The 18,250-nt window shown below is 37.2% G+C and overlaps 3 protein-coding genes and 1 non-coding gene across 4 annotated transcripts; 3 read left to right on the top strand and 1 right to left on the bottom strand.

Moving 5' to 3' along the window:
• Positions 1–939: 939 nt before the first annotated feature.
• TRNAT-UGU lies at positions 940–1,013 on the top strand. Its single transcript has one exon. It is a non-coding gene; the product is annotated as a tRNA-Thr (tRNA).
• A 2,840-nt stretch (positions 1,014–3,853) lies between these two features.
• LOC120000678 lies at positions 3,854–4,270 on the top strand. The gene has a single exon (XM_038848804.1). The coding sequence runs from the start codon at positions 3,854–3,856 to the stop codon at positions 4,268–4,270; it is 417 nt and encodes a 138-aa protein (XP_038704732.1).
• A 4,548-nt stretch (positions 4,271–8,818) lies between these two features.
• On the top strand, positions 8,819–10,161 carry LOC120001006 (GATA transcription factor 15-like). The gene is made up of 3 exons (XM_038849220.1): positions 8,819–9,126; positions 9,237–9,347; positions 9,716–10,161. The coding sequence occupies exons 1-3, from the start codon at positions 9,106–9,108 to the stop codon at positions 10,022–10,024; spliced, it is 441 nt and encodes a 146-aa protein (XP_038705148.1). The 5' UTR covers positions 8,819–9,105; the 3' UTR covers positions 10,025–10,161.
• A 1,529-nt stretch (positions 10,162–11,690) lies between these two features.
• Positions 11,691–16,429, bottom strand: LOC120000804 (importin subunit alpha-2-like). The gene is made up of 11 exons (XM_038848943.1): positions 16,019–16,429; positions 15,183–15,279; positions 15,022–15,113; positions 14,777–14,908; positions 14,393–14,578; positions 13,873–14,036; positions 13,674–13,752; positions 13,161–13,289; positions 12,925–13,052; positions 12,448–12,822; positions 11,691–12,280 (listed from the first exon to the last, which is right to left on the bottom strand). Exons 1-10 carry the CDS (start codon positions 16,226–16,228, stop codon positions 12,450–12,452), a joined length of 1,590 nt encoding a protein of 529 aa, XP_038704871.1. The 5' UTR covers positions 16,229–16,429; the 3' UTR covers positions 11,691–12,280; positions 12,448–12,449.
• Positions 16,430–18,250: the final 1,821 nt, after the last annotated feature.

The raw sequence follows: 18,250 nt of genomic DNA, 5'->3' as shown, positions 1-18,250 counted from the left end.
AAATATCCAAGACTTTTGTGTTATTCTTTTTATGTATTCCCACCACAAACGCGTGTAATCTACTCCTCTATCGTAGAAAGCACAAGAGATTGGAGAGTTGGTGCGTTTTATTGACAAGGTGAGTGAAGATAGGGTTTTGGATTACATTGGTGAGCTTTTAATATTGATAATCATCACAACCGTTTTGATGTGAGTCAAAAGCATGAGAGAAGATTGTCTCTCTCACTCTCTTATGAAAAGTGGCTACGTAAGTTCGTGATCTTATAGATCAATATGGACAGAGAGAGATAGGACAGAATAGGGAGGGTTTATATAGTAAATAAGGTGGATGTTTTTAGAAAACCGAACACAAAGGGAAAAGAAAGAAAAGGGGTTGGGGCTGTATTAACACCTTGGAGATGTATAGAGTTTACATTGTATAATGTTTCATGGTCAAGGTCCTCATCAATGCTTAGAAAATTTTTGGTAGTTTGGCTTGGTTTCTGGGTGAGAAACTTATTACCGTTTGTAACAATTCTTTCATTCTATAGTACAAGATTAGGTGTCTTCTGTACAAGTCCCTTCTGTTTTCGTGTTTCCACTTTCAACGACCGGATCATGAACGCCATTTACAGCGGAGCCTCGCTCTTTGGGCCATGCTGTAGCCAGTTTGATAGGGATCAAAGTTTGTGTTGTCTGTAATCTAGATTCAAATGATGATTCATTAGACCTAAACTTACAGCCAAAGAACCATGAAAGTCGTGTGGAACTGAGCAAGAAAAATGACACTGATATTGGTTGAGTTTACCTTCTGTGGTAAGACGGGCCATGTGGAGACGTGGAAGTTGTGTTTAATAAATGTTATTTGTTGATAGAACAGGCCTCAAAATGTTCAGTTCTTCTACTCTACTGTCCGTTCTGTAGGTTAAGACAACAACTTAAAAAAGTTGACGCCAAGTAGCTCTCGTAGCTCAGTTGGTTAGAGCACCCGTTTTGTAAGCGGGAGGTCTTGAGTTCGACTCTCAACGAGAGCAAAAATTAATAAACATTTTAGTTAATTTTGTGTTATTTGGGCGAGGGCTCCAATTCCTAGTTTAGTTTGTTGTTTTGGTGCTCATAATATTATAATATAAAAGATTTTGGGAAAAAAAATTTAAAATTCTAAACACTGCAAATTAAGCTATAAATCCTAAACTCTAAAGTCTAATATGTAATTTAAAAAAAATCATGATTTAACGTGATTTTTGAAAGAGAATTAGAATACGAAATTGGAGCCCCTCCCATCCTAGCAAGTACGACGTATCAAGCATGGTTAGGAGGCACCATAACTAGAATCTTTAAGTAATGTGTTCATGACCCAACAAAGCTTCAATTTTTGATAGGGAGAAGTTTTCAAATGGTCTCTATACTTTGATGAAATGATCATTTTCGTCTCTAAACTTCATTTAGGGTCAATTTAACCTCTCAAGTTTTAATAATGTACTCCGTTAGCCCCTGAGCCCATTTTTCATCAATTTTTGCTTATGTGGCCCATTTTTGCCGTTATTTTACTAACATGTGAATTTTCAGACGGCTAACATGGATTATAGGTGTGATGTGGACCAATAAAAATATGACATGTGTCAAAAATTGTATCTTAATTTTTTTGGAAAGTTCCATCAATGGCGACCAAAATCCTCTCCACCTCTGGGTTCACTTCCATGATTCTGACGCTAAAATTCGGTTCCGATAACTGGATTCTACAGACGCCTTCACTCACAAATTTCTATCCCACTGACACTGCCTAAGTACGATTTGGTCAGCCTCCCCTTGCTCTCCTCCACTTCCACTTCTTTCCCGTCCTCCTCCATCTAAGGACATCGCAGAGATCACCATTTTTGCTCCTAGTGATAAAGTGATGGCGGCCTTTACTGGTAATTTTAGTAATGACTGATAAAATGGATTTTTAGGGTTAGGGGCAAAGGGGAGAAGAAGATAAGATGTTAGGGTTTCATCTCAATCAAATCAAGCATTTCTCTTTTCCATGTCATTTTCGGATAAATTATTTCCATTTGTCATGTCATAAAAAGGAGCCACATAAGTAAAAATTGACGGAAAATGAACTTAGGGGCTAACAAAGTACATTATTGAAAGTTGAGGGGCTAAATTTCTACATGAAATTCAGGGGCAAAATTGATCATTTCATCAATGTAGGGACCATTTGAAAACTTATCCTTTTTTGAAATAATTTTGTGTGTCAACAACAAAGCTTCAATTTTTGATATAAATTTTGTGTGGGAAAGCACTATTCAAACCCCCAACTTTCAACCCCCCTACCTTAGATCTTTAATGAATTTTGTCAAAAGATTTATTGTCTTTCTAGTCTTTCATTTCAACAATGCTAGGCGGTGCCGGTTGCCCACCAAAACACAAAAAAAAAATGATGACAGAAAAAGAAAAACGAAAGAGAGAGAAAGAGAAAGTAGACAAAAGTCACAGAACAGTCCATTAACTTCACACTAGTCTTAATTTGACACCAATTTAAATTTTTGGTTTATTTATTTATTTATTTATTACCTATGTTAATCTAAGCCCTTCAATTGATCCAACGGCTTGAGTCGAAAGCCCGCATAGTTTGCCAATTACGGGTCTGCGCATAGGAGACCCGCTGTGTATATATATATATATATAACTTTTCAATTATATCTATCTATCAATTGTATATGGGTATCCATTGTATATTCTCTGTCCTAATATATTCTCTGTATAGGATAGAGAATATATTCTCTGTATAGGACAGAGAATATATTCTCTGTCTGTTCATGTGTACACATATATGTCTGTATGTACACACCAATCACTATTAAAACCCCCTACTTTAACCCCCATCTTAGACCCCCCCTTTTGTCATGTCATGCTAACATATATATATATATATATATATATATATATGTGGACCAAAAGTGTGGACCAAGTTTGTGGACCAAAATCCAATGGTTGAAATCAATCACAACATAAGTGGGGGCCACACATTTATTATGGGACCCATCACATCTATGGTTGAAAAACAAGTCCACAAACTTGGTCCATATTTTTGGTCCACATAGGAGAATTTCTGTATATATATATACATATATATAACTTTTCAATTATATCTATCTATCAATTGTATATGGGTATCCATTGTATATTCTCTGTCCTAATATATTCTCTGTCTGTACATGTGTACACATATATGTCTATAAATTGAGAAGAGTTTGCAGAGTATTTGAAGAAGCTGTAAGAGATAGCAGTAGTGTGTGAGAGAAAAACGAGAGAGAGTCTTAAAGTAGTCTGTTTTTGAGATAAAAAGAGAGTGAACCTATTGTGGATATGGGTTACTTTAGTGATATTTTCGACTACCACTTGTCAAGTTGTTCAAGTGAACAGGTAAATACATATACTGATGTAAATTATATTGTTGTTTTTTTGTAAATACTCAGTGTAAATTATATTGTTCGTAGGGTGATTTTATCTCAGCCGAAATAAAGAAGAAGACGAACATGTGGACGAGATGATCGATAATATCAAAGTTAACGATAGATGTGAATTTGAAACTGATCAGGTGTTCAAATCGCGACAATCGATGATCGAGTGGGTTCAACAAACTGGACACAAATTGGGATAGATCATTATCATTTATAGATCAGATATTGGTGGGTTCGGCAAAAAACACAGATTACAATTCAAATGTGATCGCGGTGGCAATTACCAGAGCAATAAACCATCAACGAAACAGACTGGCACCAAAAAAATAGAATGTCCGTTCAAATTGAGAGGGAGGAAAATGAAGCTAGACGATGATTGGATGTTGGAGGTGGTGTGTGCGGAGCATAATCATGATCCTGCATTATATATGGAGGGACATCCATACCTTGGTCGGCTTTCTGAATCTAAAATTCAAATTATGGTTGACATGTTTGCACAAAATGCCAAGTCATGGGACATATTGGCGGAGTTGAAAAACCGAGATTCGAACAACGTGAGCACTATCAGAACCATATATAATGCACGCAAGAAGCACATGACCTTTGAGAGATCGGGTCAATCACAAATGCAAGTTGTGTTCTCATTCCTCAACGATCAAGAATATTTTTTCGATTATCGAGCAAACCATGCAACCAATGAGCTCGCAGATTTGTTCTTCGCACATCCTGGCTCGCTAGATCGATTGCGTGCATTCCCACACGTATTGTTGATGGATGCGACATATCAGACCAACAGGCATGGGTTGCCTCTCCTTGAAATTGTTGGTGTTACCTCAACTAGTTAGACTTTTCGCATAGCGTTCGCATATTTACACTCAGAAAAAGAGCCCAATTATACTTGGGCTTTGGAATGTTTGCGATCTGCAATGCATGGATGCACTAGCCCACGAGTTATCGTTACGGATAGAGAGTTGGGGCTGATGAAAGCCTGTGCTCAGGTATTTCCAGAGGCTTCGAAACTACTCTATAGATGGCATATCTATCAAAGTATTTTAACCAAATGCAAGCCATCAATACAAGACAATAGAGTTTGGAATGCATTTTACCGCATGTGGACTACGGTGATCGAGTCTGAAAATGAAAACGCGTACATGAGTAATATGGCACGCCTTCAAGTAGTCTTACAGAAGTTCCCGGCAGTGATGAAATATCTGAAAGATGTGTGGCTGACACCGTATAAAGAGATGTTTGTATCTGCCTGGACAGACAGATATATGCATTTCGGGAACCACACAACTAATAGGGTCGAGAGTCAGCATGCCAAGCTGAAAAGATATTTGTGCTCGTCACAGTCAGACTTGGAGAGATCCATGTCATGGATTCATCAGGTTATCTTGTCTCAGGACATAGCTATCAAAGCCAGCATTGAGAGAAGTCGAACCATCATCCAACACCGATTCAATATACCGCACCTTCGGGATTTATGTGGTTTTGTTTCAATCGAGGCGTTGAATTTGATGTTGATTGAGTTTGAGCGATCAAAAGATGTTAGACAGATTGCTTACAAATGCGGATGTCACTTTCGTAGGAGCTATGGACTACCGTGTGCTCACGAACAAGCCATGTACGTGAGCGAAGGTCATACTGTACCGCTTGATGCCATTGATAAATTTTGGAGAAAGCTTGATCTAATGCAATGTCAGTCGATTGAAGAGGATGACATTGACTGTAATGCTGATGTACAAATGTTCACAGAACATTTCAAGCAGCAGCCAAGACATGTAAAAGTCAGTTGGCTAAGGAAATTGAGGGAAATATTCAGACCTTCATCAACTTCTCTTCGTGAACCGGCTGTGAAGACCAACACTAGAGGGCATCCATCCACAAAGAAAAAGGTAGCCACCAACACTCATAACAATCCAACAGCATATGTCATTGATGGGAGTGATTTTATTCAGCCTCAGGAGCCTCACAGACACAGTTCCTCATCCGGACGCCCCGAATCGATGATTTTTTAGTACTATTTTTTCCAATCTTATGAACCAGAGAGACACAGTTGCTCCTCAATTTACAATACTCAGTCTCTCTCTACACAGGAAAGTTCGATGTTAAGAAAGGGAAACTACTCTTTACGATCCTATATTGATCAGTTTTCAGCTACACTGCATCCTTACATTAGGGACGTACAAGATGTAAAAACTGATGGAAATTACGGCTTTCGATCGATAGCTGTGTGTCTTGGTCATGGGGAAGATGAATGGCCCACTGTTCTGTATAACCTGATGGCAGAGTTGGACGCATTTTGGAAACAATATGTTGAAATACTTGGCGGTGAAGAGAGGGCATACAGTGTCAAACACTCACTGAACTTTTTTCAAGATGATGTTGCAGCACCATTTGAGCACTGGATGACAATGCCAAACATGGGTCTATTGATTGCTTCTGCATACAATGTGATATTGCATGTTCTTCATCATGCAGAGAGTTGGACATATCTACCACTACGTACAGCTCCTCCATCACCCTATCTACGCGTTGCCATCGCTATAGGGCACGTAAATGGTAATCACTACGTCAAAGTTGGTTTGACAAGGAATTATCCAATGCCTTCCATCACACCCGAATGGGTTCACTGTATGCATACTTATGCAACTGCATGGGCGACTCCGTATGCGGAACGATTAGATGCGTACATGCACTCATATGGATTCATCAAATCTTCATCCGAAACTTTTATTCATGTACTTGAATAAATTATTGTCTATGTCTTACAAAATTATGAAATTAATATCAAAAAAATATAATTTCTCTTTTCTTTATACAAAAATTAAAAAGAAAAATAATAATTAAAAAAAAAACCAAACAGAAAATCTTAATCAAAGCATTTAAATTAATAAATGTATATATATATTCTCTCACCTATATGTATATGTATATATACACGTAATATATATATATATATATATCAGAAATTCTCCTATGTGGACCAAGTTTGTGGACCAAAATTCAATGGTTGTAATCAATCACAACACAAGTGGGGGCCACACATTTATTATGGGACCCATCACATCTATGGTTGAAAAACAAGTCCACAAACTTGGTCCACACTTTTGGTCCACATAGGAGAATTTCTGATATATATATATATATATATGTATGTATGTATGTATATATCTATATATGTGTGTGTATGTATGTGAGATGAGACATGACATATACTAAAAAAAAATAAATAAATAAAAGAGAAGACATGACATGATAAGTAGTGACAACCTAGGGGAGGGGGTTTAAAATAGGGGGTTTATTTATCAATTTCCTATATATATATATATATATATATATAGATGGAGTTTGTGAGGCTCTACTTTTGATGGAATCACTCGAATAGAGCTCGACGGTTGGGACATGGGTCAATTCCATTTCTCTTTCTCAGGCTCCCTCTTCTTCTGAGACAATAAATATTGCTCATTAGACAATTGAAGATGGAAGGATGGTGGTTTTTGTGGTCATTGGTTCAAGGTTTAGGGGTTTTTTTTATTTGTTTTTTCGGACAAATTCCAAACCCTCTTGTGGTCTGTCCACAGCACAGACAACGAGATGGTTCGCCTTTAGAGCCCTCCATCTCTTGTCCACTATAATAATAAGATGATCAAAATATCATTATCCTTGCCTTGTGGTTATATAGGGAGAAACTTTGCACCATTTAAGGCCACTCCCCCATTAGGGTTTTTGTTCTTTTACTTGTCGATTTTTCTCATTAGATTTTTTGTTCTTTCTGCTGTTGAACATGTGAAGCAGAGCAATTCTTTTATGATTAAAACACAAATGGGAATACAGGGACTCCCCCAAAGCAAACATGCATTCATATAAAAAGATAAATCTTTTCTTATATGTAAAATAAATTTCACACTAAGAATATTTTACTAGTCGATAAAAAAAATACCCTGAGTGGCGGGCCCTAGGCCTGAGCATGGATTTGCCTTAAAAGATCACACGGGCGAGTACAAGTTTATTTGGACATCCCGCAAGTACGAACGAAGCACACAACCTTGCTGGGTCCACGTGGCAAACGCCCATCTACAAAATTTGGCGGGCGTGGTGTAACCCTAAAAAACAGAGAGAGAGGATCATTTAAGGCTCTAGGGTTTTGTGCATATCCTCCACCACCTTCTAGCGCATACTCTGTGCCTGTTTGGTGCAGCCGATCCGGGAGCGGATCCGCTGCACCAACCGCTGTCAACTTCCGTTGCACCAAACGGTGCAGCGGATCCGCTAGATAGGGCTGGGACTGGGTCGGGTCGGTTGATTATCGGCCAATTATCGGCCCGACCCGACCAACCGACTTTGCATAAATATGAAAACCATTATCGGCCCGACCTTTGTGGGTCGGGTAATGGTTGACAACCGACAAAGTCGGTTGCTCAATGGGTCGGTTGATGGTAACAACCGACTTTCAGCTCATCATATATAAATAATTAAATATGTAATTATCTATTAAGTATTAATTGTATCAAATATAAATTAATAAAATGAGGAAAAAACTAAAAGCATAATTTTATTAATTTAACTAATAATATGGTAATATATATTAATTTAACTAATAATATAGTTAATATTCATACTTTTATATTAATTTTTTAAAATAGTCGGTTGGCCGATAATTATCGACCAACCGACTTTAAGGTATTTTAAAAACCATCAACCGACCCATCTATACATGGGTCGGGTGATATTATCGGCCCGACTTTGTGGGTCGGTTGATGGTTAATTATCGTTTGGCCGATAATGGGTCGGTTGACCGGTAATGACCGATAAAACCGACTCAGTCCCAGCCTTACCGCTAGAGGAAAATGGAGCTTCTTTCACAGCAGGAGGCGTTTAGCCTCCTGCTTCTTTTTTGTTGTTTTTTTAATGATGTGGACTCCACACATCATTACGGTTTATTATTTTTTAATATTGTGGGTCCTACAAATAATATTTATAACATTAATTTCTTTTAATATTTAAAACATTAATTTCTTTTTTCATATAAAAACAAATTATAACTAATTTTAATAATAAATTATATTTATTAGCTTAAATATAATTTTAATACTTAAAATTATTTTTAACAGTTTTAATACTATAAAAATTAACAATATTTATTAATTAATACTTAAAATTAATATTAATAAGAATTATATTTATTAGATTAATTTTAATAAAAAAATAAAAATAATATAATAATACTTTATTTCAACAGTTTTTTCCTTAGCGTCAATTTTTAGTGCACTAAACACCCCACAACATATTTCACAGTTTTATAAGTTCACTATATTTTTCACAACATTTCTACTAACATTGAAAATCAAGATTTCTGCTATGCCAAACAGAGCCTCTGTCTGTCTGTCTCTCTCTCACATTTGTATTCTCTCTCTGCTCAGTCTCTGTTTCGCCATTTTCGTGCTTTGCAGGATCAGGGTGGTGCTTTGTTTCTGATTTCTTTACTTCTTTTTTTTTTTGTCTTACACAATAGTGGGTCACTCTGTTTTTTTAAAGCGAATGATTTTGATCGTACAAAGTTACTACACCTTCAAAAGAGACCCACTTTGTGACCTGATGATTTTCTCTCCCTTTCTCTTCCTCTCTTTCCGTCTCTGATTTTTTTTCTTGGAGAATTTGTTTGGTGGATGCGAATGTGATGGATCATCTGAAGGAAAAGGTGGGTGGTCTTTAACGATTATGAGCTTTTGCTTTCCTTTGCCCTTTTCATTTAGCCTTTTGTTGCTAATCATCATTGTTTTTCTTCTTGTTCTTTTTTTTTTTCTTTAGAAAGCATCGGTTGGTGAAGAGAATGTGAGTGAGACGAAGAGCCAGAAATTTTGTACTGATTGTAAGACCACCAAGACCCCCTTGTGGAGGGGTGGCCCTTCTGGACCCAAGGTCTGAAATCCGAAAACCCTTTTTGTTCAAACCTCTTTTTTAAAATTCCTCTCTCTGACTCTCTTTTCTCTATTTTCCAGTGGGTTTTGGGGGGTCTGGTTCTCTAGCTCTTGTTAAGTTGTGATTGTCTCGTTATTTTATATATTCCTTTTAAATTTGATTCACTTACTTGGTGAGTCTCTCACTGAATGGGTATATAATATAGGTTATTTTTTGCTTGGAATTGATATATATTTATGATGATTTTTGTATTTATCTCGGTTTGTTATACGGTGTCTTCATTTTAAAAAAAAAAAACTCAAGTGTAAATTTTTGTTGATTTGTTGATCAAGGTTATGATTCTGATAATTGTAAGCTTGGATTTGCAGTCACTATGTAATGCATGTGGGATCAGACACAGGAAGCAGAGAAGAGCCTTAATGGGTTTGAACAGGGGAGAAAGGAAAAAGAAAAGACTACGTACTCAAACCTTTACCGTCGCCGCTGCAGGGAAGCATAATGGAGACGGCTGGAATGTGCCTTGGAAGATGAAGTTGATGGCTTTAGGGAAGGAAGTGCTGTTGCAGAGTAGAGTGGTGAAGAAACAGAGGTGCCAGAGGAGACGTAAATTAGGGGAGGAGGAAAAACAAGCGGCTTTTTCACTAATGGCACTCTATTGTGGTTCTGTATTTGATTAAAAGAGGAAAAGAAAACTATACCCTTTGTTTTTGTTTCTCTGTTTGTTTCTCATTCCAATGAAATGCAAAGCAATGGCTATGTCGAAAATGTTTTCTGTTATCAATTTTTCTTTCAAGACACAGAATTGAAAGTTTGAAAATGCAAAGGAAAGTAGAGTCACCATTGTTTGTTTTTAAGTTTACGGACAAATTATTGCTGATGAAATCAGAAACCAAGTACTGTCGGGTGATGTAGGGCTAATGCTACTCTAGAAATTGATGATGAAGGGATATTGTCTGTTTGACATTTGCATACCCTGTTGAGTCAGATTTGTGTGCGTGGGGTCTTCGATTGGTTGGACAGAATCAAAGCTAAGGTTAGGCCTCCTAAAACCAGTACCCAACCCAGCCCAACCAGACCCAAACCGTGGTAAATCCGACCCTGACCGACAAACTACAATTCAGATATAGGTTGAAATAGGTGACCCGTTTAAATAACGGATCGGATATAGATTTACTTTAACCCGAACCATGTTAACCCGACGCTACCCTATTCACATGAAACAACGTTGTTATATATATATATATATATATGAAACATACACAACACAAATACGTCGTCTTTTTGTCATTTGTGTGTAAGTTATAAACCCAGTACTACTGTAGCCTCTCTCATCTCACGTCTCACTCTGAATATTTGAATATTTTGTTTGATTAGTTTTGGGCTTATTTCATAATTTGGGCCATATGTGCATGTCCAGGATTCCAGGCCATGCCCGTTCCAAACTAAGCCAAAACTGTTATAAACCCGACCCCAACCCCAACCCTTATATACCCAACCCGAAACCCGCATGAAACCAAACCGACCCAACCCGCCACAACCACAGGTTAGTTAAGGGTTGGATGAAGCATAATCCAAACTTGTACGGATCGGATGAGGTATTATCCCAAAATCGACCCATGTGTAGGCTTAGCTAAGGTAGGAGGAGAGAAGAAGATGGTTTGATCTCTCTGCTCACACCGGTATACTTAGGTAATTACTAGCGGCGTCACAAGTAATCACACCATTAGCACCGACTTAACAATGATGTGATTACCACTGACATGATTGAATCACACCATTGAATCACGATATTGACACTGATGTAATTGTAAAAACACTACACTAATCACATCAATTCTAATGATGTGAAGAGCTATTTTGGTAATAAATTTGAAGTCAGTGTTATACTAATATTTAATTATACTAAGAGAAAAAAACTCCATCCACCTCGGAATCTTAACACTCACAATCTCACTGTCTTTGCAACCAACATATTCATCTGACGATCACACATAAGCTTCAGGTGTAATAGATAGGATCATAGAACCACCACCTACAATTTTTTGGCCCACTGGTAGCGTTGCAGAGGTACAACAGAGGTTACAAATTAATTATTCAATTAATTGGAAACAATCTCCCCACATAATGTAAAGTTTACATACAACCTGTCTATCTCCAACCCGACACATTGCATGGGAGTTGTTTGTCTTTTTTAACTAAACTTCTAGAGAGGCTTAAAGTAGCGGCAACACAACTTCTAACTCGAATGATGCTGATGATGGCAAAGCAAACATGTCAAACTTGACAAAAAGGAGAGTGCGTAGATGTTAAAAGATAGGAGCAAAGGCAAAACCAAAAAGATTGGCAATAACAAAAAGAGTCTTATACCGTTTGGCACTTTTGCATTATCAGAACCAGTACATATTGCAGGCTACAGACTCAAAAAAGACTTGAGAAAACAAGAAATCATGACAATACAACTTACCCTATAAAGAAAAAATTTATCACAATTAATAATAAGAATTAATATAAATAAGCATTTTGGGAGTGCCAAAATCACCCCACGACAAAAGACGGTGCATACAAAGACACAACTATGACAACTAGGACAACTGAGACGCAAGAAAATAAAGACTCAGCATCATCTTCACAAGAGGAGGCCAACCTCCACGGAGAGCCACTTGATGAGAAGAGAGAACTCCCATCACTCAGCTTATTGCGGAAATGGGCCAATGCTCATATACACCCGCCTGTCCCCATCCACCAAAATAATCTATTCACGTGGTAAATCGAAGACTCTCAAGAAACCCTCACGACCATACAAGGACACTGGACCACAACGGACCAAGACATGATGACAAGACCCCTGACCTTAACTCCAACAATGTCCGATTGTACTCAATTCCAAACATTCTCCATCATAAGACCTGATAGATAGAAACCAGCTACAATTTCTGCGATTAAAAAACTACACATGAATTTCTGAACTCCAAGGACATATACACATATGGTAGCTAGCCAATGCAGTGTTCAATAAAACAAATTATCTCAAGGGAGGAGAGTGGAAGAGCCAAGAAATCAATCTAGAGATCACGCAGTCCAATTATTGCATAATACATACCTTTAGCTGAAGTTGAATCCACCAGAAGGTACTGTCGGAACTTCACTACCTCCAAACTGAAACCCTTGAGGACCATCACCCGGTGGCATTGTTTCATCCTCCTCTTCCAACCAATATGTCTCAAGAATCTTCACTGCCTTCTCATATATCTCAGTATTATCGTGAGACTGAAGGTTCTCAATCTTCTCTAAGCCCTCAGCATCATCAATCAGTTGAGCATATAGATTAACACCTCCGGTAGTACCCAAATTCTTGTCAGCTTCTCCTGCCTTCAAGATGTTCTCAAGACCTTCTAAACAGACGGTAACAATCCTTGGATCAGGGCAGATGAGAAGGTCACACAAGGGCTTTATGCAACCTTGGCTTACAAGGTACCTGATATATAAGTATACAGATGAGGACTGACAATGAAGTGCATATCTTAGTCTGCTAATAAATAACAAAAAAGGAAATTTTAAAATGTGACATTATTCATACTTGATCTGGTCAGGTGTACCCCCAGATGTTGCATTCGAGATTGCCCATGCAGCCTCTTTCTTGATGTCAAACTCAGCATTTTGAAGCAGATGAACAAGTGGGCCAATAATAAGAGCCTCAATTACAGACTGTAAAATTTGTGAATAACTTATAAAGAAATGTGATTTGAACCAAGTTGTACCTCCATTCTTCATATACATGAGAACAAAAAATTATGATAAACTTGTATATATTACCTGAATTTGCTCTTTGTTGCCAGCTGTGATATTTGAGATAGTCCAACAAGCTTCCTTTTTTATGCTCTTTTTGTAGTTATTGGTCAAAAGTGCCAGAAGGCAAGGCAATGCTTGATGGTTGATAATACACTGTGTGACATCAAAACTTTAACTTCTTAGAAAGAAACTAGCAATGTTTAGCTTAGATGATCACTTCATCATATAAACAGTTAGATGATCACTTATTCATACGAAGATTAAAATTAAAGGATCTCTGCCAAAGATCCATCTAGCTATTTACATGCAACACATCCAACACAAACGGCTTGTTCAAAATTATAATCCTTCATATGCATGATCACACACATAACAAAAATTAATTATAGCCAATGAGATCCCCTATGTTATCCACATTTATGGCTTGTAATTATCTAGTTTCCATCTATAGATGGCCAATTGAAAGGAACACAGTACCACTCTGTATGTAATATGCCATTGAAAGGAAGAAGAATAAGACCTCAAAATGACCAATACCTGAGTCTGCATATCATCACCAGTGACAATGTTTCCAACAGTGCGAAGGGCAGGCACAAGCACAGAAGGAGATGGGTGCCTAAGGAAATTGAATAAAATTTCACAAATCAACTCATAACACTAAAACAGAATTCATAAGCACTGATTGCCAAATCTTAGAGGGGGGGGGGGGGGGGGGGGGGGTGGGGGAAGCACTCACGTTAAAAGCTCAACAAGCCTGGGGCACACCCCTGCCTCAATAACAGCTTGAATTTTGTCATTTGTACCATCAGATAGATAAGAAAGTGCCCAACATGCATCTGTCAAGACTTCTTCATCATTTGAATGAATAAGACGTGCTAGAGCTGGAAGTGCAGGCTTAACCTGTACAGTAATTTGAAAGAGAATGAAAAACAAATTAACAAAAAGAACCCAATATGGAAAAGATATTTAAAACCACGAGTATCTACTGCTAAAATATGAGAGTTTACACAGTGAGTTACATAAAGGAGGCTTTATGAAACTCTAGGAATGTTTAAGCTTACAGAGACTATAGAAGTACAAATAAACAAAATAGAGCCTAGATAATCATGTCCACAAATAAAACATAATCATCATTAAAGAGAATAAATGACAGTTAAGGAACAAACAAATGGCATCAAAAGTACTACTCAATAAATAAAATACTAAATACACCAGCTAAAATCAGCAGTTCCACAACAAATCAAAAGATATCCAACCTGATCAAAGGGTGGCTGAGGTTTGCCACGACAAAAGTTTGACAAAGTCCAGGTAGCATTTCTCAGCATGGAAAGTTTGGCATGCTCATTAAGCTGTGACAATAAAGGAAGCAAAGCTCCATGTCCAAGGACTAAATCACGGCATCTCGAAGAATCACCAGCAACATTTCCCAGTGCCCACACAGCCTGCATGTTCCAAACAGAAAGAAACAAAACAAATGCATCAAACAAAATCCAAGATTGCATCGCCAGTTCGCCACAAAAGACAAACCAAAAGTAAATCACATAAACACTCGCGTGTTGAGCCCTCATTAAACTAATCATGTGAGCAATCAAAACATAACATATACGATAAACAAAAACTTTTTATTTTTCACTAGTTACCTGCTCACGAACATCATCACTAGGAGAAGCAAGAAGTTTCACAAAGATTGGGATGGCACCATGGTCAATAACAACCTTGGTGTTCTCTGATGTCCCAGAGGCAATATTTGTAAGAGCCCAGGCAGCCTCAAACTGCAAAATAAAGTCAATACAAATTTTAAGAAATAATAATAAATTCTCCATCAATAAATATAGGTGACAATCACTTATAGGAAAAAGAAAAATAATTTAAGAAATAAACAAACCTGAAGCTGTGGGTAGTCCTCCCTCATAAGAAACTCAACAAACCGTGGAACAACACCAGCTTGAATAACTTCCTCAATTGGAGGGCTGCGTTCTGGCCAAATGAAATCAAAGTTATTATTTTATTGGATAACTAAAACACTTAAAAGGGCCAATTGCTCACCAATCGATAGCAATTTTCTGAACTGGGTAGTGGCCTCAAGCTGTAGGTTCTTATCATCTGACCAAACTCCAGCAACCATGGCTGGTAGATTTTCCAACTGCATTCAAACAGTTCTAAAATGATAAGAAAAAAAATCAATAGATCATCAACAGCATATGAAAGAGTCACAATGCGTGATTCCAGAATATTGGTCTTTTCAGGGTTCCGGGAGGGAGTGCCCATAAGCTTAACTCCAATAACTCTATTTACGTCTCTCACTCATGGTTGAGGCAGGTGTAGGTGTGAACAGCTTACCCATAAGTTGAATTAATAATACACTTTAGAAGCGAACCCTAATCTCAGATGCATCACAATAAGTAACTTTTCAACAGTAGAATCTGGCAGCAGCTGAGCACTTCTTATAGTATGTTTATCATAATACGCCTCAAAAACTCACAATCCAAAACCAAAGAACCCGATGAACAAAAAAAAATCAACTCCTAGTTCTTAAAAAATGACCAAGTGATTAGCCAATTGACGTTGGTAAAGCAGCCAATTCGAGTAGGCAAGTACTGTGGGAAGAAGTAAACCATTGAGAAATAACATTTCGCAGCTGTTGGGTAGTTATTTGATCATCAGAACGCGAAGAAAAAAACTCCACAATCAGAAGCCAAAGGGAAAAAATAAAAGACATCATAAACAATATAGTGAATGAAACCCTTATCTGATCCAGTTTCAAATAAATCGAACCCTAGTTACGAATGACAAAATTCCAAAAGCTAAATCACCCAAAATTGCATCAAACCCCGCCAAACCTACAGAAAGACAGCCGAATCCAACACAACTTGAAGAGTTACCTTCTTCTCGACAGCTGATGAGTGGATGGAGGCAGGCATCTGCTGCGGTTGGAGCCCCTCACGTCGCTTCTTTTGCAAACTCTCCTCCCGTCGATTCTTGCGGATCTCAACCATGGTGTCCTCGCGCCTCCTCCTGCCCTCTTCCGCATCCACCGCCACCTTGTACCGATTCCGCCTGACCTCGGTCCTAGCGTTCGGCCTCAGCGACATGTTTACTGGTCAACCAAAAGGAGAGAAATCGTGACTGGGGAAAGCTGATTGCTCGAATGATTTGATTTGATGAATTCGAAACCCTAACTAAAGAGGGGTTTTAGAGACGATTTCAATTTAATTTTAATTTTAACTTTTTCCGGAGAGACTACGAAGAAGAGAAAAAGGAGGGGAACAAACAAACAAGTGGAAACTCGAAAGGTGTCTGAAAGCATCATAGCGATAAAACTTATGGACACACTTCAAATCTTCCTAAATTATATTTTCTCTTCTTTTCTCTTAGGTGACACAATTTAATTGGGTGATTGAGTCCACAACCTATACTATTCATTAACATTCCATATATTTCAATACTCTATACTCATTTTCTTTATTTTCTCTCTTCCTTTTCATCATCTCTTTTACTTTTCATCAGATCTCTCTTCCTTTTTCATCATCTCTCTTTACTATTCATCAATTACCATAAACTTCAAAGATCAAGCATGGACTAATTTTTCAAGTGCCATTTTTATCACACTTTTCATCACATCTCTCTTCCTTTTTCATCATCTCTCTTCACTATGCATCAATTACCACAAACTTCAAAGATCAAGCATAAACTAATTTTTCAAGTGTCATTTTTATCACAAGTGTGTATAGAGTGCTTAACTTATCAAGAAAGTACCATCTCAAGTACCCATTGTGAACATCTAACACTTAATTTATCAAGAAAGTATCATCTCAAGTACTCTAAAATCATCTCGTTGTGGATGCTCTGAGAAATACAATTAAACAATGATCCTGGTTAATTTACGGGATACTCCACTTGAGCTTTGTGCTTGGATAAGGATCAACTCAACTACCAAGTGCCAACACGGTAGGTATTTGCGAAACGTGCCTGACATTCGTCGTTTCACAATTAAAATGAAATAAAAATCTTTTTAGTGAGAATGAATATTCTACGTGAAGAAAATAAATTTTTTTGATCCAGTATTCTGGTAATTACAGTGGATGAAAACTCGTAGGGATTTTTGGGTTTTGTTTCTCATCTCTTTGTGGTTCTTTTGGGACCAACAACGTCACAAACAGTGCCTAAATGATAATTAAACAGTGCCCAGATGACAAACATGTCGTATGGGTAGTGGTGAACTTGAGCTAGAAGAGAGAAAGATGATGAAAGAACCTTACCTTAAAACAAAAGTTGGAGAGAGAAAAAAAAAGTACATTTCCAAAAGATAGGAGAGAGAGGCGGGAAACCATTCTTATTTTTTAGGGTTTCACTAAAAGTAACTATATGGCATGTCAGATAGATTATGAACATTATGAAACTTAATTTTTATGGACCTATATCATTTTTTTTTTCATATGCACATATATATATATATACATATATATATATATAATTATGACCCCACAAATATTTTCATTTTGACCTCACTTGTTTTTTTTTATGTTTTTTTAATATTTACATTAATTGACCGTAAGAAATCCAAAACTAAAGAATCCAATCCAAATAAAATAGATATTACCTAGTTACCCACTCCATTTACCTTTTCTTATCTTTATCTCTTCACCTTAGGCGTTAGCCCGCTAGTGATAGTGAGTTAGCAATAGGAAATGAGGAGTATATGGTAATTAGATCAAATATTATGTCAATTTATCAATTTTCATATCTAATTTGTTTAATTTGAACTTACTGTTTATTTGTCTAAATTTGTGGCTCTTTTTTATGTTTATAGTTCTTGTCATGGTCATTTCGCCAATAATTAGTGACTTAGTCTTCCTTTGGTAGACAATATTGACAGTAGTAGATATGCTAGCTATAAGTTAATAGCATAAATGATGGATAATAATGGTAGAAGATATGCTATTTGAATGATTGGTAGTGTTCGTTTTAACTTTTGCTAATAACATATATAATGTGCAATATTCTGTGACAAATTACATGTCCGTTTGGCGCACAATTTTACACCAACATTAATGCTAGTGATACACCAAGTAGCAATTTGGTGGCTCAAATTCCCAAACAATTTTAACACCCAA

This window comes from Tripterygium wilfordii, chromosome 6 (genome assembly GCF_013401445.1).
Source record: "Tripterygium wilfordii isolate XIE 37 chromosome 6, ASM1340144v1, whole genome shotgun sequence".
Lineage (NCBI taxonomy): Eukaryota > Viridiplantae > Streptophyta > Magnoliopsida > Celastrales > Celastraceae > Tripterygium > Tripterygium wilfordii.
The sequence above is the reverse complement of the archived record's forward strand: the minus strand, read 5'-3'. Positions and strand labels throughout refer to the sequence as shown.